Consider the following 24,253-nt stretch of genomic DNA (forward strand, 5'->3'; position numbering starts at 1 on the left):
AAAAGGTTAGTACGTGTTAAACCTGCCATTGATGAAACTGACTGTGTTATAAAAGAACAGACTATAACTTTTGATAAAAAAGAAAAATGTTGGGATGCCAAAAAAATATTTATAAGGAATCTACCAGAGGGGGAACATTCGAATGATATTTGTCTAATGTCACAATCTATGCATTACGATGGATCAAAATTTGTATATGGGGAAAAAATTTTTAATTTGATGGAATATAATCCTGATTTATTAGTTGCTGACCCCACATCTTTGAGTGGATTTAAGTATATAGATAATAGACCATATATACCAGAAAACTATGTATTTAAAAGAATGGAAGATAATCTTTTGATTGGGGCTAATGGTGATGTATTTAGAGTTACAGGAAAAAAGGATGATGTTATAAAAAATGAATGAAATTGCATACGAACTTCATAAGCCTGCAAGAAAGAATTTCATTAGAAGGTCTTTTAAAGTATTGGGTATAAACGAAACCATACAAATAGATTTAATTGATATGCAAAACTATGCTAGAGAGAATTCTGGCAATAAATATATTTTAACTTTAATAGATACATTTTCTAAAAAAGCTTATGCTGCTCCACTAAAGAATAAGACAGGGTTAGTGGCTACAGAAGCCATTAAAACCATTCTACCAAAGGGGGTTAAAAACATTCAATCCGACAATGGAAAAGAATTTTTTAATCAATATTTTAGCAAACTAATGAAAAAATTAAATATTAATCACTATCACACATTTTCTACAACTAAGGCTGCAATTGTGGAGAGGTTTCAGAGAACTTTAAAGAATTGGTTATATAGAGAATTTAGTGCTCAGGGGAGTTATAAATGGTTGGATTTACTTCCAAAGTTAATTCGAAAATATAATAATAAAGTGCATAGATCTATAGGTATGAAGCCTAACCAAGTGAATATTAAGAACAGTAAATATGTGCATGAGAGGTTGACTTCTAAAGTAGTGCAAGTTAAAAAGCCAAGATATAAGGTAGGTGATAGCGTGAGAATTTCCAAATATAAACATGTGTTTAGTAAAGGATATACCCCAAATTGGACAGGGGAACTATTTACAATAGCAGAAGTTAAGAATACAAAGCCTGTGACTTATATCTTGAAAGATGAAAATGGTAATATAATCAGAGGAGGCTTCTATACAGAGGAGTTGTTAAAGACCAAGTATAAAGACATGTATTTGATAGAAAAGGTAATTAGGAGGAAGGGTGATTTATTGTATGTCAAATGGCTTGGGTTCCCAAGTAGTCAGAATTCATGGATTTCCACTAAGGATGTCCAAGGGAGCGCGCCATGAGCCGGGAACACGCCCAATTTTGCGTACAAACCTCGCATTGTCAATTTGATGATTTTGAGAATATACATGTGAATGGATGTGGATTTGAAATAGTAATAAAGTTATACAATGGTATTGAACATTAATATAGGCTTGTATAGGTCGAGAGCAGGATTTTTGCAATTAGTGGCCAAAAAATGATCCCCATAAGAATAACATGGGGAAAACGTGCCCCAAGTGATGGCTCTTTCTGGGTTCACCACTACTCTAAATTTACACTTGTAAGGGTCAATAAATGTAAGAAATAGCTTTTTAGCTTAATATCAAATATATTTATGGGGAATAAGTAAGAAATAAGGTTTGACAATTATATAGGGATATTTAGGCAAAGATCAGGATTTTTGGTTTTGGTGGCCAAAAAATGATCCCCATGTTATTCTTATGGGGAAAACGTGCCTAAAGTGATGTATCTTTGCTAGTTCGCCACTACTCTGGTTAAATTATGCCCAAGCTGTTGATAAAAAAAATATTTAAAATCATTTAAGATTAGATAATAAAAATATATGCATGAAATCTAGAACTGCTCAAATTGTGTAGTAAATAAGTCCAAGATAAATGTTCAAATTAATTCTATGATATCTGTTGTAGGCCAACTGGTTTACCAACCATAAGCACAGAAAACGTACTACTATAACCCAAGTGATAATACCAAGTGATAATCAAGTAAGAGCAAAGGTTAGTGTCACATTACCTTTTATAACATACACATACAGATTACAGCTATCCTATATTGACCATGATGAGCTCATACCTCCTTCAGGAAATAGTTTTAATCCATAAATATAAATTAAATCACAATTAATTAATTAATTATTTTAGACATGATAGAGAAATCAGTAAAGCGTAAAGCTGGAAGTAAGTGATGACGTCATCGTTCCTCCCAGCTCCCCACCACGACTGTTGCTCCGGTCCGGTGAGCCGACTCGTTGCTCTCAGTATCTAGATTCTAGACGCTAGTGCAACGTCACGGAGCGTCCCGAGAGCCTTGCGGAAACGTGGCCCTTGGCTGAGTGGCTGGAGGCTGGAGTTTGGATTGGACTCTTTTTGGAGGCTCAGGCCCAGGCTGGCTAGGCTTGCTAATAAAAAACTCAATCCAATTGGGTTGGGAATTGGAATTGGGAGCGTCGCAAATCGCAATCGCAACGCAACATCCTCCTACGTTACGTATACGTACGATCCTACCTAACCTCAATGTTGTAATTGTAAGTAGGCCTAGCCTATGTTTATTCAGCACAAAATTATCTTTTAAGAATAAGAATCTTTTATTTTAGGGACACAGTTGTGTAATAGACATTGTCAATGCTATAAAATAAAAGAAAAAATAGTTGTCACACGCGGAAAATTGTAAAATGTATAACATCGCTACCTACCTAGGCCTAGTTGCACAAATGGGTACAGTTTCTTAACTGGGCTAGGCCCTATGCTAATATTGATTGAAACTATCGAATTGAAAATATTGATTAATAATTGATATTTTTAAATTTATAAAAAAAACTATCATAACCTAACCTAACCAACCAAACTTGCTGATGGTGAAAAAACGCATGAAGGTTTACTTAATCGAATCAATAGTTTCAATCGATATTAGCGTAGCCCAGTTAAGAAACTGTACCCGCACAAATAACTAATGCGTTGCGAGTAGGGTGTTGTTGTTAAATAGGCTAAATAAAGTCTAGAAATTCTGAATAGGGGTACAGTGTCTTAACTGGGCTACGCTAATATTGATTAAAACTATCGAATTGAAAATATTGATTAATAATCAATATTTTTAAATATATATCTAGGCTATTATAAAATAAAACTATCATAACCTAACCTTAATAACCAAACTTGGTGATGGTGAAAAAATCGCATGAAGGTTTACTAATCGAATCAATAGTTTCAATCGATATTAGCGTAGCCCAGTTAAGAAACTGTACCCGTGAATAGGGCTATGTTTTGGCCTAGGCCTACTTCTATGAGTAAAGCCGCGTTTACATGGGAGTTTTTGACACATGCCAGCGACAAAAAGTCTGTTTTAAATCGAGAGTCAAGAAGATTAAAGTAGGCCTACTGTCACCGACAACATCCACAGTAATTAACTGGGTAGACTTTTGTATCTGTTGTCAAAAACAACCAAATGAAAATATCGATCGATTTAGCGATTATTTCATTTGATATGCTGTAGTGACTTTTGTCTGTGGCAAAAGCTTCCTATCTCGTCCGCCAAGTGGACCTACCGGCACACTCAGTACTGGTAGAACAGCGTTGCGGGCAGAATGTGAGATATAATAACTTACTATGTCACTGACCAAAACAAAAGTACAAGATTATCTGTCAGTGACTTATGTCAATAACTTGTGTTTGTATCTTGTGATCTGCGACAAAATTCTAATTAAGAATAAGTAAGTTATGACAATTCTGCCAGTGACTCCGTTGTACTTAGCGTAAACACAGCTTAGCCTTACAAATTTTAGAACAAATGCTTGTAAGCCTAGCTATATTTATGAATCAAGGTGCAACCGGCAATAGATCAGACCCATGGACCATGGCAACGGGGTTTTACTGAGGGTTTTAAGTTTTGGGGTAAAAAATGGGTTTTCTCATTTTTGACGCTCAAAACACAAAATTTCCCAATTTCTCTTTAGACTTTTTTAAAGAACCAACTTAAAAAACATAATTTAGTAGGCCTATATTAAAGTGTTTTTCTATGGTTATTGGCACCTAACAGAGAAAATTAAAAAAAAATTAGGCCTAAATTTAAAATTAGTTTATTATTTTTATGGAGAATATTGTAAAATTCTGTAGTTTTTAGCAATTTAAATTGAGTAAAAATCATCTGATTTTAGCGAATTTCCCAGATAGGGAATAAGCTATTTTCATAGGTCTCATGGTAAGACCTAGACCCGGGACCAATTTACTTTTTCGTTTTGAGGTCTTCAGAGGGCAAAAACACCCTCATATAGAAGGCTTATAAGTTAGCCTATAAATATATATATATATATATATATACACACACACACACGTGTCCGTTAGCGTGATAACTCGAGCAAAACTGATCCGATTTTGATGAAATTTGGTACAAACGTGTAAACCTCCGTTTATTCAAACGAGTTCGCGAACCAGTATGATCGGACTATGGGAACAGGTGTTTAGGGGGGGGGGGGGTTATGGTGTAAAATTTGGTTTTTCCCATTTTTGACTCTAAAAACATAACATTTCAAAATTTATTTCCAGACCATTATGTAGAGCTTAAAAAAAATAATTTTGTTTATTGAAGTGTTGTTGTGTGCCTAAAGTTTACGGAGATAATTAAAAAAACTTAAAATTTAAAATTTCCATGTTATTCTTATGGGGAACAAATAAACTGTTGTAAGCTAGTTTGCTTGTTTATAAACATAGCCTAGGCCTACTGTACTATGTTTTCAGAATCAAATTTGGTAATTTTTTATGTCATACTAAGCTGTCAATATTTCAATTTAAAAAAACACCTCAATACCTTCCCTGTTGCAGCAAACCTAGGTACTCATTAAAATTAATGTTATTTAAATAGGAAATAAATCTGACAATTTTCTGGTAGGCCTAATATTTGAATAGAAATCTAGCCAGGTAAATGGAAATTCGCTTAGTCTGCAGGTTTGCTGTGGCGGGGGTATTTATGAAATCTGGTATACATATAGGCCCATGCAAGTTAACCAAACCTACATTTACCTACCTATACCAACGAGTTCGCAAACCTGCCTCGTAGAAGCAAATCCAAGTAGTTTGATTTGATTTGATTTGATTAGCCCTTCTCATAACAATTAATGTTAGGCCTATTAACCCTTTGAGTGCCAACGTCCGGGGAACCGGACGTTTTTAAAACAAGCCAAAAGTGCCGACGTCCGGCCGACCGGACGTTTTTAGAACGAGCCAAAAGTGCCAACGTCCGGCTGACCAGACGTTTCGTAATGATCGAACAGTTGTCATAACAACCGAATGGATACTCGGATTCTTTTTACCCATATATTAACATTGAGTCTAAAGTTACTAGATGCGATACATCGATTTTCGTTGGTCGAAATATCGAAAATTCTATTTTTACGAAATTTTAACCTAAAAATCGCCAGATCGCGCTCGGCATTTTTAGCGCGACCTTCGGGAAAAATCATCGGCATTTTTTGAGTGTTACTTTTATTTCTCGCCTGGCACTCTAAGGGTTAAAAAAGAAAATAAAGGTCTCTTACAATCTTAAGGAAATAATCCAACCAGATGAATGTAAATTCGCTTTGTCTGGAGGTTTCCTGCTGCGGGGGTATTTTATTATTCTATGTATATTTGCAATCATTTACTAAATCTGAGTTTCTTTTTGTATGGCTTAAAGGAGAATAATTTTGTGTAATTTTATTTTAGATTCTACCGTAGGCTACATGGATTCTTCAGCAGGCTTCAGACGATCAAAACAAAGTGAAATAAAAAATGAAAAAGAGAATCCCAGAACTAGCAGTGGATTAGCTAGTCAAAGAAGTTTTAGTGAAGTTTTAGTAAGAGGGAATAAACTAGACGAAAAGTGTGTGAAAGGTAAGTCCAATTAATCTTTGATTAGATAAGAAGAGCATCTAAAGAAGCCAATTGTCATGGCCTAGACAAGTATAATCAGTACCGGTAGCTTATTTATTTCCAATAACATGAAACCTATTGCAATCATCCCCATTGAAGAACATTAACGGATGAAAAACGACTCATAATTAATTATTAACTTAAACTTACTGAGCTACAATCTTTTCATAGCCACCTCATGTATGGCTTGGTACTGTGGGGCCATTTTAAAACGTTTTTATTAGCTCGCTTCCTTGTCCGGTACAAATTTTGCAATCAATTTTATACTAACTTCCCAATGAGCTAGAGACTTGAAACTTGTAACATAGCTCACAAATGGAAGACAATGCAATATTATATAATTTAATTTTCATAATTTCCCTTGGGCTACGCCCCATGGGCTTGTTTTTATTAACTCGCTTTCTTGCAAATTTTGATACTTCCCGATGAGCTAGAGATTTTAAACTTGAAACCTAGCTCACAAATGGATGATCATGCAATATTATATAATTTAATTTTCATATTTCCCTTGGGCTACGCCCCATGGGCTTGTATTTATTAGCTCGCTTTCCTACAAATTTTGATATCAATTCTAAATGAAGTTCCGGATGAGCTAGAGACTTGAAATTTGAAACATAGCTCACAAATGGATGACAATACAATATTATATAATTTAATTTTCATATTTCCCTTGGGCTACGCCCCATGGGCTTCCAAATTTTCCATGTTTACATTTTGAAAGAATGTAAATATCAATTAATTTAAGTCAGCTGAAAAATACTTAAATTTGACAGTTCGAAGAGCAGAGGTTAAGAGGTACAGGTTTTGCTCCCAACAAATTCATTATACAAACAAACATTTCAAAAAATTTCTTGCTTTCTTGCAAATTTTGATACTTCCCGATGAGCTAGAGATTTTAAACTTAAAACATAGCTCACAAATGGATGATAATGCAATATTATACAATTTAATTTTCATATTTCCCTTGGGCTACGCCCCATGGGCTTGTATTTATTAGCTCGCTTTCCTACAAATTTTGATATCAATTCTAAATGAAGTTCCCGATGAGCTAGAGACTTGAAATTTGAAACATAGCTCACAAAAGGATGACAATGCAATATTATATAATTTAATTTTCATGTTTCCCTTGGGCTACGCCCCATGGGCTTCGGAATTTTCCATGTTTACATTTTGAAAGAATGTAAATATATCAATTAATTTAAGTCAGCTGAAAAATACTTAAATTTGACAGTTCGAAGATCAGAGGTTGGGGGCTAGCCTAGCAAAAAATTTCAAATTTTTAAATTTTTTTAAAATATATTTTTTTATTTTGTGAGTTCTTTCTGAACAGTTTGGTACCAGAATTATAAAGATATCTATTTTTTTAGTTGAGATATGACCAAAAACATTTATCAGTGCACATGCCTTTTCATTGTTAGTCCAATACTTGTCCGCGACTTGTGGCAAGTGTCCGTCGATTTTCCGAAACTAGTGTTTTTTTCTTACTATTTACATGATATCTTCTAAGCCAGTTGAGATATCATTACCAAATTTTTACAGGATGTTTATACCATCAGTACCTATGACCTGAACTAGAATTGTAGCAGTAGGTATGGTTTAAGTAATAAAATATATAAATTTATCAAAAAATAAAATAAAATATTTTTTTATAATCTAATGTTAAGCCAACTAACCAATTTCAATTATATTAACATATTTTTAGTTCAGGCTATAGCCCTAGGCATAAGGAAAAGAACCATACCAAATTTATTTGTGTAAATTAAATACAAAAAAGCACAATGTGTAAAATGGTTACCTAGGTTTTTACAAATATAAAATTTAATTTTTTTATCATAACTCCCGAACACATCAACATTTTTCAAAATATTTTACATGATTATATGCCCAGATTTGTGCTTAAAATGCCCTGAAAAATTCAAAATCCTAGGTCAAAAAGTGTATTCACAGCAAAATGTTTTCTATAAACGTGCGTTTTTAGCTAGGCTAGCCCCCTTTTAAGAGGTACTGTACCAGTAACAGGTTTTGCTCCCAACAGATTCTTTATACAAACAAACATTTCAAAATAAAGATAAACAATCTGATTGCAGATATAAAGGTGTTTGTTAATAATGTCAATTGTTATTTATTTAGTATTCTATAAAGTAAACAATAAATTAAATAGATTGATATATTTATAGTTAGTAGGTAGGCCATACATTCAATCTAATACATAATTATATGAAAAGAAATTCAAATAAACCTTAGATTTCCCAAATGCCTCTGTCTTAATCTGATACAGATGCTTGAAATAGATTTAACATCCACACAAATTAAAAACTAAAAAATATAAAATAATTTATAAATAAAAAAAAAACTTTTTAAAACAAAACGTTTTTAAACGCACTAAAAAGTATAAATTAATTTAAAAATATGTGGAGATTATAAATACTTGTAAGATTTAAAACAAAAAACGCGGGGTGCATGCAATAGATAATTTCTTTTTAGTGCGTTTAAAAACGTTTTGTTTTAAAAAAGTTTTTTTTATTTATAAATTATTTTTTTGTCTGTAGACATGTTGACTGTTGTCTAGGAGAGGGCCAAATGGTTTGGATGATACTGAAGCTTAGAGATGTATTTTTTACTGCACCTCGCAACTTCTTCAGAAACAAATGGAATTTTGCAATCATTGTGAATGGGGACGTTGGATACATACCAAAGGGGCTTTCAGGATGGTTCTTAGTATTTTTGACTGAAAGCTTTGTAATATTAGTAATTTTGACTGAAATCTTTGTAATATATCCAAGTATGATTTTGAAGCTGTTCCCCACAAAGAAATGCCATATGTCCAAATTGGTTTGAGGACAACCTTGTAAAGCAATAATTTATTATTGCTCCATAAGCTGTAAGAATAATATCCTCAGCTGAGTATAATGCACATTAAAGATCCTTTTCAAAGACCTGGGAATTCATGCAGTTTTCTAAATTACTTCTTGATCAAATTTACCCGAAAGTGCAAAAAATACATCTAATAACACTTGTATTTATACTTCTACTGTTGATTCACAAGACGGTAAGCTAAATACAAATAAAAGATAGTAAATGGTGATTGATTTCGATTGAAAACTCCAATCATCATCAGACCCAATAGGCGAATTCACGTTGAACACATCCTTGAAACTACTCTTCCAAAACAAAATTTCCACAAATAAACACCCGCAATGACAATCAGCAAGCCTACTTCTTGATTTGCCGTGATGTCGTCTTGCCCGCATCCTCAAGAGTTGAATTTCAAACATTTTGAACATCAAACATTGCGAGAATTATCCCCGGTACGCCATATACAGGGTGGGGCAATGAAAGCGCCCCAATTTATAAGCAGTACAAACTCAATAATATTCACCCTATGGATAATGCCAAATATATCGAAGAAAGTAAAAATAAATGTAAAGCGGCCTGGAACATAATTAAAACTCATAGTTGTGGTTTACATAAAGCAAACAACCATCACATTGCACCAGATGTCTTTAATACCTTTTTTGTAGAAAGTGTAGCAAATATTAAAATACCCCCGCCGCAGCAAACCTGCCGACTAAGCGAATTTCCATTTGTCTGAATTGATTTTCAGTTAAATATATTTTAATAACATTAGGTTTAACGAGTACCTAGGTTTGCTGCTACAAGGAAACTAATAAAGTGTGTTTTTGAGTAAAATATTGATAGCTTAGTAGAAAATAAATAAATTTGCCAAGTTTGATCAAAATATATTCATAAACAAGCAAACTACAACATTTGACAATATTCTCCATAAGAATAACATGGGAATTTTAAATTTACAATTTTTTTAATTTTCTCCGTTACTAATAATCGAACAAAAATACTTTCATATACTAAATTATTTGCTTTTTTAAGCTCTTTAGAAAGGTCTAAGGAGAAATTGGGAAATTTTGTGTTTTGAGGGTCAAAAGTGAGAAAAACCAATTTTTACCCCATAAAACCCCCGTAAAGCCCCGTTCCCATGGTCCGATCATGCTGGTTCGGGAACTCATTCAAGTTTATCCCGCTTTACACCTTTAAACCAAAATCGGACAAAAATTACTCAAGTTATCGCGTTCACGGACGTATATATATATATATATATAAGTCTATATATATATATAAGTCTATATATATATATAAGTCTATATATATATATATATATATATATAAGTCTATATATATATATATATATATACATATATAAAAATTTGAACGAATAGTGTTTTTGGCCTCTGGGGACATCAAAATGAAAAAGTAAATCGGTCCCGGGTCTAGGTCTTACCGTGCCACCTACGGTAATAGCTACTTCCCTATAGGGAAATTCGCTAAAACAAATTGGTAACACTAAATTTACTTCCAGTGATTTTCTAAGAAATACAGTTATAACCCCAGATATTTTCCAATGGAAACTTGTAAATTCTGAAGATATTATACGGGTTGCTAAAAGACTTAGTAATTCAGACAGCTGTGATGTATATAATATGAGTAACAATTGTCTAAAAAGTATTATTCCTAGTATTTCAGTACCCTTGGCATATTGCATACATTTTTCATTGATTGAGGGAGTCTTTCCAGATCAGTTAAAAATATCCAGGATATGCCCAGTTCGTAAGAAGGGCCCAAGGAACGAACCTTTAAGCTACCGCCCAATTTCAATAATTCCAGTAATTTCAAAAATATATGAAAATATAGCTCATGATCAAATCTATTCCTTTTTTGAAGACAATAAAATTTTCAATCATTGTCAATTCGGGTTTCGAAGGGACAAATCAACAGTCCAAGTTGTAGACAAACTAGTTCGTGAAATTATTTCTTCCTTTGAGACCAAGTCATACGCCCAGGCCACCTTCTGTGATCTTAGCAAGGCATTTGATTGTGTTGATCCAAATGACCTAATAAAAAAATTAAATTACTATGGAATTACAGGCTCTGCTCTAAAGCTCATAAAATCTTACTTATCTAATCGAAGACAAAGGGTTTACACTGATGGTCTCTGGTCTCAAGAAATATCAATAAATGTGGGTGTGCCCCAGGGTTCGGTCCTGGGTCCACTTTTGTTTTTAATATGCATTAATGATCTCCCAAATTCAGTTAATTCCTCAACTATTCTTTATGCAGATGATACAACCTTTTTCCACAGTAATAATGATTTTGAACAGCTAAATTTATTATAAAAAAATACCCTCACCACATCAGACTGGTTCAAAGCAAATGGATTTCTCTTAAATGAAAGTAAAACACAGAATGTTGTTTTCAGCCTAAGACCCCTCCCTAATAGCGGGACTGATATTAATATCGCAGTTAATTCGGTGAAATTTTTGGGCATAAAAATAGATAGTACTCTTACCTGGGGATCTCACATTGATTATATAACACCAAAACTATCAAGAACAATATTTCTCCTAAGACGCCTGGTTCATTGCTTGGAAACAAATTCTGTTAGAACTGCCTATTTTGCCTACTTTCAATCAATAATTAGATATGGATTAATTCTCTGGGGTAACTGCAGTAGAGTGGATGAAATCTTAATTCTCCAAAAAAGAGCCGTTAGGGTTATCGCTGAATCTGAACTTGATGAACATTGTAAACCTCTTTTTGTTTCAACGAAAATTCCTACTATTATTAATCTGTATATCTTTGATTTAACTGTATATGTAATTAATAACACACAAATACTAAAATTCCATGAACACAGATATAATACTAGAAATAAAAATCATACTTCCATTGACTACCACAGGCTCTCAAAATCTATAAACAGCCATGTTGTTGTAGCTCCAAAGGTTTACAATAAACTCATTGGCCTTATCTCAAAATATGATGTCAAACAATTCAAGAGAAAGTTTTATAACTGGTTATTAATAAACCCACTTTATTCACTTAATGAGTTTTTTTCTTGCCAAATTGCTTTCTAGATCGTTCTATACACTTAAATACAAATCCCCTCACTCTATTAATTAATAGTCTCTAAAAATCATTCTTCACATTAAAACTATTATTGAAAACTAATCCTCTCTTTTTTTTATTAAGATATGATGTTATCAGAAATTATTTTCTATTTTATCTGTTATTGATGTTCCTGGCCAGCTTGAAGGAGAAATTGTTTTGTTCTATATACTATATAATTTAAGTTTAATTTTATATTTACATCTACTTTAATTTGCTTCATGACAATTTGTAAAATGCAATCTGACCTATCCTATTGTACTTTATTGTACCGAATGGAAATAAATATATTTGATTTGATTTGATATAAATAGCACATCAAAACACAGCTTATCTTTTGCCATTTTAACTTAACAAAGTCATTTTTCAATTTCTTGAGAACGAAATCCTGCAAGTGGCGTCCTTGTCCTACTTGACATTAGGCACTTGAAAACTCCATCAAATACTCCTCCAGCATTTCTTCAGGAATCACTTTAGTTTTTGGACAATTCTTAGCTTCGGTTCAAGCAAATCTGTGGGGTGACTTTGAAAAACCTCGAACTTCAAATAGCTTATTAGAAACCCCCCCCCTCCCAAAAAAAGAGCCAACGTAAAGCTTTCAACAACAACAGCTTCCTGGCAAATCTCTTTGGACTTTGAGTTACTGCGACTTGCACTCTTTCAACATTTGCTGGTGTTTAAAGAGTTTTGCGGCACCCACCGATCATTTTTAAGGTTTAAGCGTTTATCCTAAATAATTTTACCCAGTTCACCATTGTTTTCCAATCTGGAACAGTGCCATGTTGACCAAGGATGGAATGTGGTCCAAACAATCTCTGGGTTTTTGCACAAGAACCACTATTTTAAAAATAGGTTTGCACATCAAAATCTCAGTGTTAATAGCCTCGGGCATAATATTTACTAAAATGGCATAGTTTAATTGATGTTTTAAGCACAGCTGATCATTCGTTGTTGCAACAATTAACATGTGACAGCTAAAACAAATTGTGGCGTTCTCATTGCCCCACCCTGTATTTGATTTGATTGTTATTGTTTTTACAATTTTTCTCAATGGTAAAATGGTATTTGCAATCTGAGTGACGTCAGCATATGACGGGAATTAGCACACCTATGTATTTTTCTTCCACCATGCAGGCCTCCCTGCCTTTGATAGTATAGTGAGTGCGCCCGGTTCACACTAATGCCTGCCTTTCCCTGACTACACGAGGTATAACCTGAAAGTTGAGTATTTTCAATTTTGTTGTATTTATTTACTTTTGCAATAAGGGAAAATCACTTAACTACAAGTTGAAATCACCCATTTTATTTTTGAAATCCCGGCTGATAAAACCCTATTTTTCCTAGTGCGGGCGGTGGTTCAGGGCGCCCCCCAACCACCGGCGCCCCTGGGTATATGCCCAGTCTGCCCGTTAATAAAAGTGGGCCTGGGTTTCGTTATTCATTGCTTAAACAACACATAAAAAAGTAATGAGCAATTACTGATAATCTGAGAAGATTTTTCTGATATTGTTATTAGGATCACTCCAAATATCGGACACTCAAATGCAAGCCTTTTAGATAAAGACATGACGCTGGTGTTTGCACAATACACAAATGTTTCATTGCAAGTACAACTACGCACAAATAGTAACACAAACACAGATGATCAAACACTTGCACGGATCAGTGTTGTTGAGACGGCAGTCTGGTGAGAACTGAACAATGGCGGTGTGATGTTCCACTTAAATTGGTTTTTTTACACCAACCTAATTGTTATGCACATTATTCAGATAAGGTAGGTAAGTTTAATGTTAAATGGGAAGAAGTCAAATATATAGCAATTATTTTTATGTATTGTAATAGTTTGCAAAAAATGTGTTTCTTTTTGTGTAGCTTGAAGGTGAATAATTAATTATTTGTCTTTTAATTTTATATTCTACCATAGGCAGAGGCTACACAGATTCTTCAAAAAACCCCAAAGGATCAAAACAAAGTGAGTTGAAAAATGAAAGGGAGAATCTCAGAACTAGCAGCGGAGATTCCAGTCAAAGAAATGCGGTTCTTTTTAGTGATAAAGTTAGAGGAAATAAAGTAGACAAAGGTAAGTCTAAATATTTCAAATTAAAATACTTGTAACAACCAAAGTAGGCTAGAGTAACTTGAGAACTCAAAGGAACCAAATTTCATTACCACATCATCATTAGACATCATTCGTCATTAGACAAGAAATCAGTAACTTAATCATCATATATATATTAAAACCTGACAGGGTTTTTTTATTTCACGATTTCTGAATTCATCACTTGACGGATTTTCACGATTTTTGTGTTGAAAGAAAGACAATTTAGAGAATAGGAAATGTCAAAGTCCCTCAATAGTCCAGGAGCTGAGGGGGTTTGAGCATGCATAAAAGTAGTACGCAATGTTATTGCTGATTATTGTAATATGGACTGTGGTGATCAAAATTACGTATGTCGCCTATTTCAAAAGTGGTCGATAAGGTGGGGGGGAGGGGGCAAACATGGCGGTTTGCGCTATGCGCTAAAACGCTGATAGTTCGAAAACGGTATAAGATAGAACATCGGTTAAAACGTCGTTGTAATTCTAAAAATGTGGACAACAATAATGGTTATTGGGTCCGAGGTCGTATCTCTATAAATAAACAAGTTGTTATATATAATATGTAAAAATGGACTTTTCGTGTAGTTTTTTTTACCGAAAGTAGAATTAATTTGTGAGTGTCGCAAAGAAGTAACATAAAATATCTTTGATGATAGGCATACTTTTCAGGTGGTCGAGAACTTGGGAGGAGGGGGGCAAAGATGGCGGAACGCGCTATGCATCGAAACGACTGTAGCTCGAGAACGGTATGAGATAGGACATCGGTTAAAACGTAGATTTAATCCAAAAAATATTACCAATAGAAAAGGTGGTTGGGTAAAAAGTTGTATCTTAACTAATAAAAAAGTTATAACGATAATAAGTTAAACAAAATATACATCGTACAGCTATTTTTTTCGAAAATCGTATGGATTGTTGATAAATAATAGTGTAATTACTTAATTACTCGGCTAAATAGTAACTAGATGCATTTCCTTATAAGAAAAAAATATATTATTACGAATACATTTGGTTTAAAATGTAAAACACAGCCTCCTTTTTGATTGTGAATACAATCAAAAAACTAATGAATTGACCAAGTATTCAGTGTTCTGAGACAGGCCAGCCAAGGGAAAATTATCAAAATACCAAACAACGTGAACTAACTAAGCTCCCAGTTAGACTGCACTGAAATTTGTTGTAATCATGAAATCGTATCGAGGCTTGGTATCCAATATATTAAAATAACCAGCTTATGGTTTATTTTCATTGATTTATCATTGATGTATAATTTGACTAAATACAATTTATGCTGTTTAGTTCTCAAAAGTAATTATTTAATAAATGTTTTTTTTTTATTTAAATAAAAAGAATATAAGAGATTATAACAATTTCTTTTTTTTTTTTTGTGGCAATTCTTACTAATCTTGCTTGTGTGATTTCCAGAGGTTCCAAAGCCACCCTTAGTAAGACCAATCTATCCTAAATTTTCAAAAACTTGCTGGTCTCAATCTAAAACGCCAACTCATAAGGAAGAGACCAAAGAAGAGAAAAAATCTAGATTAATAAAACAATTACAAAAATTTGATTCTCCCTTTAAATGGAAACCGAGAGAAGTTAAGCCAATCAGCGAGCCGGAGGTCATAATTGAAAGAATCCAAGAAAAGGATAAAGAGCTGGTGGATGAAAGAAAGTTTAAATGGCGAAAGTAAGTATTTTATGAAACAAAGGTTCTGTACTTTGTATACAAAATGTAAACTGATTACAGTAGACCCCCTCTTAACCGACCCTAATGGGACCGGACCTAGGTCGGATGATTCAAAAGGTCGGATAAAACGGGCAATCCCTAAAATCATAACAATATAATGAAGTGCTATTCATCTGGAATTATATAATCATTATTTTGAAGTCATACTAGCATTATTTATAAAATAAACTACTCTTATCTCCTTTTTCATATTGATAGAAATGTCACAAATAAACACAAAACACGGTTAAGTCAAATAGAACTACTTTCAGTGAATATATTATAATACTAGGCAAGAGTTAATAAAATTCCTATTTTAATAACTTTACTACTGTAATGTATTAATTAATGCTTTCCAAATACGTCGTAATACAGTAAAGAACCTTTTGTCGTCATTAAAGATACAAGCGACCATTTTGTTACAAGACAGGACGTTTATTTATAGCCTCTCACTGGAGGCTCGAGGCACAAAAACTATCTTGACCTTGGAGTTGTTAACACCCCTTCCCTACCCCCCATACAAGTTGTGTTGTTTGTTTACTCAAGCGATAAGATAATCAGTTCTCAAAATCGTAACGCACTTTATGATGTTATAAATTTGCCGCACAGATAACAATTCAGATCAGATGTGCTCAAGCTACGAACGATGATGACAAACTGACAATAGGCAATGCTATATCCTGTGGAGATAAGCGTATGGTTCAGTTCTCATCGCTGAGCGTGGGAGCGGAAATGCCGAGATTCCTAGAAAGCGGCGGTTAAAACAAACTGTATTATTTTACGATCAAAGGCGGATAATCCGATTATCGGTTAATACGAGGTACAAAAACTATCTTGACCTTGGAGTTGTTAACACCCCTTCCCTACCCCCCATACAAGTTGTGTTGTTTGTTTACTCAAGCGATAAGATAATCAGTTCTCAAAATCGTAACGCACTTTATGATGTTATAAATTTGTTTCGAGGCACAAAAACTATCTTGACCTTGGAGTTGTTAACACCCCTTCCCTACCCCCCATACAAGTTGTGTTGTTTGTTTATTCAAGCGATAAGATAATCAGTTCTCAAAATCGTAACGCACTTTATGATGTTATAAATTTGCCGCACAGATAACAATTCAGATCAGATGTGCTCAAGCTACGAACGATGATGACAAACTGACAATAGGCAGTGCTATATCCTGTGGAGATAAGCGTATGGTTCAGTTCTCATCGCTGAGCGTGGGAGCGGAAATGCCGAGATTCCTAGAAAGCGGCGGTTAAAACAAACTGTATTATTTTACGATCAAAGGCGGATAATCCGATTATCGGTTAATACGAGGTCGGTTAAGAGGGGGTCTACTGTAATTGTATTTACCATTTTTATATCTTGTTTTGTGATGGCAAAATTTAATTAGTCTGATATTCTATATTTCACTTACATTAGTTAAAAAGTACTTTGATTTGCTGCTACTGGGAAGGTAATGAAGTGTTTTATAAATATTTAGTAAAATGTTAAAAAATTATGAAATAATAAATTTTTTTATTTGATCAAAATCCTGTATTCTAATACGAGCTATGTCTGTTTATCTGTCTGTAATATATATATATCTCGAAATCCAGCGGAAGGATTTTGTCTACATTTTGGAATTAGGGACTTTTAGTCCTAAAAACGTGATTGGCAACAGCCACCACCTCAGGAAAATTTGTATTTCTCTACACAACTCATTTGGAAATTAACAAATAACATGGCCTTATTTGTTGCCAAGTAACTATGTCGGTTGAACAAAATAACAAGTAAAAAGTAAACAAAAGAATTGTCACATGTGTTAATATCAAGCCATCCAAAGTACACTAGTAAATTACAAAATACGGTACAATGGGGAAAAAACATCAGTTGTAACTATTGAGCAAAAATTGAAATGAAGATTATTCGATATAGGGGAAAATAGTGCAGATAAAAAATACTGATTATTTTACTTAGCTGTATCCCACCAAAACTTAATCCCCGACGTATTGAGGAATTCCAAGTAAACTAATTTATTACATCTGGGGCCCTTTTTACTTTCTCCCCCTATACCATATTATATGAGGAAAGTATTGTTTTTGTCAAAATTTTCGAGTTTGAGTTTTGAGTGGATATATCCGTTTTGGGTCCCCCTGGAACAAAAAAAGTGGTTTTCAAAGTGATGTCTGTGTCTGTGTGTCTGGATGTGTACAGAGCTAGGGACTACACCTGTGGTGCGATTTCGATGAAATTTGGTGTGTAGGTTTTAATCCAAGGTATCTCCAGGGTTTTTTTTTCATTTTTTTACATTTAGATTTTTAATGTTGATTTTCCTATAAAAATCCATAAAATAACGGAAAAAATCGGATTTTCTCAAAAATGGCCGAACAATTTTGATAAAAATTTAGTTTGTTGTATCCCTTTAAATTCGGAACAAAATTATACAAATCCCATTTCTGTAAAAATTACAGTTCAAAACTTATTGTAAATTATGTTATTTTCCCATAAAAATCCCATAAAATAACAAAAAATAAGATTTTAGATAAAAACTGGTTTTGATTTAACATAGTATGTTATGGTCCTTAAAATATTGAACTTTTTTGGATTTTTTTTTGAAATTTTGACTATCAATGGGGATTTTCCTATAAAAACCCATAAAATAACGGAAAAAATCAGATTTTCTCAAAAATGGCCCGGACGATTTTGATAAAAATGTTGTATGTTATAGTCCTTTAAATTCTGAAAAAAAATTCACAAATCCCATTTCTGTAAAAATTACGGTTCAAAAGTCTGTCACGTTGGTATGTCGTGTCGTCGTATTTTCCCATAAAAAAAACATAAAATAACAAAAAATCTGATTTTTGGAGAAAAGCTGGTTTTGATAAAAATTAATCTGTTATGGTCCTTATAATTCTAAAAATATAGTACAACTTGTATCAATTCTGGTTTAAAAGTTAGTGCAACTTTTGTGATTTTTAACTATAAAATAATATAATATTTATTTACTCTCACCGCTTACCCATGATAAAGGTTGTTGATAAACGTATGTCAGAAAGTGTGTGTCAGAATGCTGATACTGTTTATTTGAAATGGTTGAGTGTTGAGTCACTCACTTTCCAATCGTTTCGTATTTTTCAAACGATTGACAGTTGACTTATCCAACCAAAACTACTCACCACCGGTTGAGCTGTTAAGTGGACGGTTGACTGCACTTCCTTCTTCCTCTCTCGGCAAAAATTGCTCTTTTTGAATCGACGCCATATTGTTTTGTTTATTATCTATATATAGATGTATAGGCTATATATATATATAAAATATGCTAAGCCGATTTTTGCAAACAGAACTCCTCCCTCATTTTTAGACCGATTTTGATGTTTAAAGTGTCAAAATAATGGCCCTGATCTGTAGTTTTGCAAAGTGGTTTGATCGTTTATTGAAATTTAAATTATTTTGAGCAGGGTCTTCCATCAAAGTTGGGTTTTCTCCCATAAGGTTAACATGGAGGAATCTATTTATTCAATTGAAAACTTTGTCTCCACTAATTTGAGAGAACGGCTCTCCGTAAAAGTTTTTTAGAGGTGTCTAAAGAAAGGTCTTGGTCTTTAGATGAGCTTTCAAAAGAAAAACAAAGTGAATTCCCTTGGGCCTCTGCCCCAGTGACCTTTAAAGTTCCCTCTCCAGATTTGTTTACATTATTGCCATATGGATAATTTTTCACTACTTATTAATTTAACAGCTGTTAGTATTAAAATTGTATTTTAAACAACACACATTAATTAATAGGGAGTTGCTGAATTAGTCAAAAAGAAGTATTTGCAATGTTATTTTCTGATTTTAAAATTTATTTTCTTCTGCATCATGTCATGTCATGTTTTGCAATATAACGTGCTATTACGAAATCAGTGGAAATATCTCAATATCACAGTAACTCTTAGATTATTTCTTATTGAATTGTCTTATATCTATATCTATTGTACGGGTTGGTGTCTGCCTTTTTGACCAATTTTGCTCGATACTAAAAACTCGATACTACAAAAAAGTTCAGACCAGAGCCATTTTAATGCCCATGGATTGTGGCATTTATAATTTGGCTTATATTTCTCTAAACCAACAGATTATTCATCTGCAGAAGTTCATTGCGCTCTTATCGTGTCTAATAACATCCAAACACAGAAACCCTGCCTAAAATACTACCAATCTTGACAGATGATTTGCAGTGGCCTATTACGGACTGTGGCCCACTTGCGCATGAGATTTTTAAAAATAACACTACACTTTGACTTTAAAAAAGTGGCACAAAGAGTAATTACTATTTAAGTACTAATTAAATAAGTAATTACTATTTACTTATATAGAGTAATTACTATTTAAGCAGCTAATATCATGACAGAAAGTTCATGTTCCTTTTAAAATAAATCTCATCATCCTTTTTAAGATACATTGATTAACAACAATGCATGTAAACGTCGCTAACTATGTATAGGCGAGGTGCTAGGTGCAGTTGAGTATGCATGAAAAGAGTCAGAGATTTTGACTTTTGATTTTGGTAATGGGGACCTAGGTGAGGGTAAAAACCCATGTCTTCGCCTCCAGGGGTGGTCGACAACATAGGGGTGGGGGTGCAAAGTTGCGAAAAACGTTAATCAGAAAACCACTTTTAACTCCCTTGTTATTGAACGTAAGTAAAAGACTCATTTAAATTGACTTTTGATTTTAGTATTAGGGGCCTAGGTAAGTGTAAAAACCCATGTCATCGCCTCTAGGGGTGGTCGACAACATAGGGGTGGGGGCGCAAAGTTAAGAAAAACGTTAATCAGAAAACCACTTTTAACTCCCTTGTTATTGAACGTAAGTAAAAGACTCATTTAAATTGACTTTTGATTTTAGTAATAGGGGCCTAGGTAAGTGTAAAAACCCATGTCGTCGCCTCTAGGGGTGGTCGACAACATAGGGGTGGGGGCGCAAAGTTAAGAAAAACGTTAATCAGAAAACCACTTTTAACTCCCTTGTTATTGAATTTAAGTAAAAGACTCATTTAAATTGACTTTTTATTTTAGTAATAAGGGCCTAGGTTAGTGTAAAAACCCATGTCGTCCCCTCCAGGGGTGGTCGACAACATAGGGGTGGGGGCGCAAAGTTAAGAAAAACGTTAATCAGAAAACCACTTTAACTCCCTTGTTATTGAACGTAAGTAAAAGACTCATTTAAATTGACTTTTTATTTTGGGCCTAGGGTAAAGACCCATGTCTTAGCCTCCAGGGGTTAAAGTTTTAAGTCACTACATCACGTTTTGAATTAGTTAAGAAACTAACACTGAAGTATGTCACTTTCAAGCTTATTCCCCATAAGAATAACATTGGAAACTGTTATAGCCTCGTAACAGTGTTAGAATCTTTCTACATTAAATTTGCATTTTAGGGGCGAAGGAGCTACGAAAAAATATGTAGTGATTGAAATTTAAAGTAATCTAAGGAGAGTACAAAGCATTAATAATATAAATAATTTATAAATAAAAATACTTTTAAAAAATGCCACATTTTTAAACGCACTAAAAAGTATAAAATAATTTATAAAATGTTGAGAGAATAAATACTTGTAAGATTTAAAACGAAAAACGTGGGGCGCATGCTGATTTACAATTAACTTCACCTATTGAACTATTATGATCTATTGCATGCGCCCCACGTTTTTCGTTTTGAATCTTACAAGTAATTATTCTCTCAACATTTTATAAATTATTTTATACTTTTTAGTGCGTTTAAAAACGTGGCATTTTTAAAAAGTATTTTTATTTATAAATTATTATCTAGTTTTTAGTCTTTAATGTGTAAATATATTAAATCTATAAGTATAAAAGAGGATGTTTGTATATATATATATTTGTTTGGCAGTGATAAACTCAGACACCGCTGAACCGATTGCCACGAAACTTGGTACATACGTGTAGAATTTCATGGAATAGGTTTATACACCATCAATTTCGTGATCCGTCCAATCGGCTCCGCCCCAGTGGCTCTGGAGTTTCCCATGTTAACCTTATGAGAAATGGAATTAATGAATCTTAACAGCTGTTTCATTTAAACAAGTTGGTTCTGTTCTATGATGTTCACTAGCATTAAAGTTACAAGGATTACCAACAGGGTGCAGCACTATTATTTCTTTTACATTTATGACAACAGCTAATTTGCAAGCAAAAGGTGAGTGAGCGTAGCGAACAAACTTCAACCTGGAGGCGAGTTAGCGTAGCGAACGAGCTAACCTGAAGGCAAGTGAGCGCAGCGAACGAGCTCCAACCTTAAGGTGAGTGAGCGTAGCGAACGAGCTCCAACCTAAAGGTGAGTGAGCGTAGCGAACGAGCTCCAACCTAAAGGTGAGTGAGCGTAGCGAACAAACTTCAACCAGGACGTGATTGAGCCATGCGAACGAGATCATCTTGAAAATTAAGAAGTTAAACGGGGCAAAGCCCGCGGATTACAGCTAGTCTATTTTATATAGCCTCTTAATACATAACCAAAGCCCAAAACCTTATTATCTGTAATCAGATGTTTTATCTATACTTTGAAATGATTGTTTTATATTTTTAGAATATCTCGGGAGCAGAACCTGTACCTCTTAGCCTCTGCTCTTCTAACTGTCAAATTTAAGTATTTACAGCTGACTTAGATTAATTTATGTTTACATTCTTTTAAAATGTAAACATGGAAAATTTGGAGGCCAAAGGGGCGTAGCCCAAGGGAAATATGAAAATTAAATGATATAATATTGCATTGTCATCCATTTGTGAGCTATGTTTCAAGTTTCAAGTCTCTAGCTCATCGGGAACTTCGTTTAAAATTGATATCAAAATTTGTAGGAAAGCGAGCTAATAAAAACAAGCCCATGGGGCGTAGTCCAAGGGAAATATGAAAATTAAATGATATAATATTGCATTGTCATCCATTTGTGAGCTATGTTTCAAATTTCAAGTCTCTAGCTCGTCGGGAAGTTAGTATAAAATTGATTTCAAAATTTGTACCGGACAAGAAAGCGAGCTAATAAAAACGTTTTAAAAAATGAAATTAAATAGTTTGGAAAAGTAGCGAAAACCATTTAAATAAACGGTATCAGCATTCTGACACATACTTTCTCCCATAAGTTTGTCAAAAACCTTTTTCATATGTAAGTGGTGAGAGTAAATATACGCAAATGGGATTTGTATAATTTTGTTCACAATTTAAAGGACTATAACATGCTAAATTTTTATCAAAATCGTTTGGGCCATTTTTGTGAAAATCCGATTTTTCTGTTGTTTTATGGGGGTTTTATGGGGAAATGACATAATTTACAATAACTTTTGAACCGTAATTTTTACAGAAATGGGATTTGTACCATTTTGTTCAGAATATAAAGGACTATAACATACTATTTTTTTATCAAAATCGTTCGGGCCATTTTTGGGAAAATCATAGTTTTCCGTTATTTTATGGAGTTTTATGGGAATATCCCCATAAAAAAAAATTCTAAAAAATTAAAAAAACTATCAAAACTGTAAAGACTATAACATACTATGTTAAATCAAAACCGGATTTTTTTCAAAAATCCTATTTTTCGTTATTTTATGGGGTTTTTATGGGAAAATAACATATTTGACCATAACTTTTGAACCGTAATTTTTACAGATATGGGATTTGTACCATTTTATTCCAAATTTAAAGGGCTACAACATACTAAATTTTTATCAAAATCGTTCGGGCCATTTTCGAGAAAATCAGATTTTTCTGGTTTTTTATGGGTTTTTATGGGAAAATCCCCATTAAAAATAAAAATTTCAAAAAAATGAAAAAAACGCCTGGAGATACCATGGATTAGAACCTACATACCAAATTTCATCGAAATCGGACCACAGGTGTGGTCTCTAGCTCTGTACACATCCAGACACACAGACACACACACACACACACACACACACACACAGACATCACTTCGAAAACCACTTTTTTGGGTCCAGGGGGACCCAAAACAAATATATCCACTCAAAACTCAAACTCGAAAATTTTGACGAAAACAATACTTTCTCCATATACTATGGTATAGGGGGAGAAAGTAAAAATTGAACAAAATTTACCAATTTTTGAAAGTATGTCAATTTTTGGGGGTGAAGGGTTGTGATTTTCGGAAACGTCTAGCAGGGTTTTGTGGAAAATTTAATTCCTGATCATGTTCTTTCTTACAAATCTTTTCTAGCTCTTACCCTTTTTGAGTTATAGCCGTTTTTAAAAAACTTGTTTTTTTCGTTTTTAGATGTCCACCATTTTGGATTTTTGGTCAAGTTAAAATTTTAAAATGGGACTTTTGGGAATTTTACCGTTTATTTAGGATCCCATACAACAATACTATCAAATTTAAAGTCTCTAGCACGTTTCTAAACGAATCAGATGAGCATACTAAAGTCTTTAAATTTCATACCTTTTCTCCGTAAGAATAACATAGGGCTAGTAAAAGTGGTAAAAAAAAACTTTAAAATTTTGGCATTAAACCAAAGTTTTGGGGTTGAAGAAGTAAGGTTACG

General features: G+C 33.5%; 1 protein-coding gene across 4 annotated transcripts in view; it reads left to right on the forward strand.

The window, feature by feature from the left end:
- The first annotated feature begins 2,430 nt into the window (after positions 1 to 2,430).
- The window catches only part of LOC128985941 (uncharacterized), a 70,980-nt gene continuing 49,157 nt past the window's right edge, over positions 2,431 to 24,253 (forward strand). For 2 of the 4 annotated variants that reach the window (XM_054405937.1, XM_054405940.1), the window contains exons 1-4: positions 2,431 to 2,559; positions 5,729 to 5,896; positions 13,821 to 13,976; positions 15,422 to 15,683. In XM_054405937.1, the coding sequence (XP_054261912.1) occupies positions 5,746 to 5,896; positions 13,821 to 13,976; positions 15,422 to 15,683 (569 nt within the window). In that variant the 5' untranslated portion in view covers positions 2,431 to 2,559; positions 5,729 to 5,745. Of the gene's footprint in view, positions 2,560 to 3,678; positions 3,742 to 5,728; positions 5,897 to 13,820; positions 13,977 to 15,421; positions 15,684 to 24,253 lie in introns of those variants that run through there. The other 2 variants (XM_054405939.1, XM_054405938.1) reach the window with 2 other exon arrangements.

The sequence above is a fragment of the Macrosteles quadrilineatus genome, unplaced genomic scaffold (assembly GCF_028750875.1).
Source record: "Macrosteles quadrilineatus isolate MER2022 unplaced genomic scaffold, UCM_ALF_1.0 Scaffold_2__2_contigs__length_208266976, whole genome shotgun sequence".
NCBI lineage: Eukaryota > Metazoa > Arthropoda > Insecta > Hemiptera > Cicadellidae > Macrosteles > Macrosteles quadrilineatus.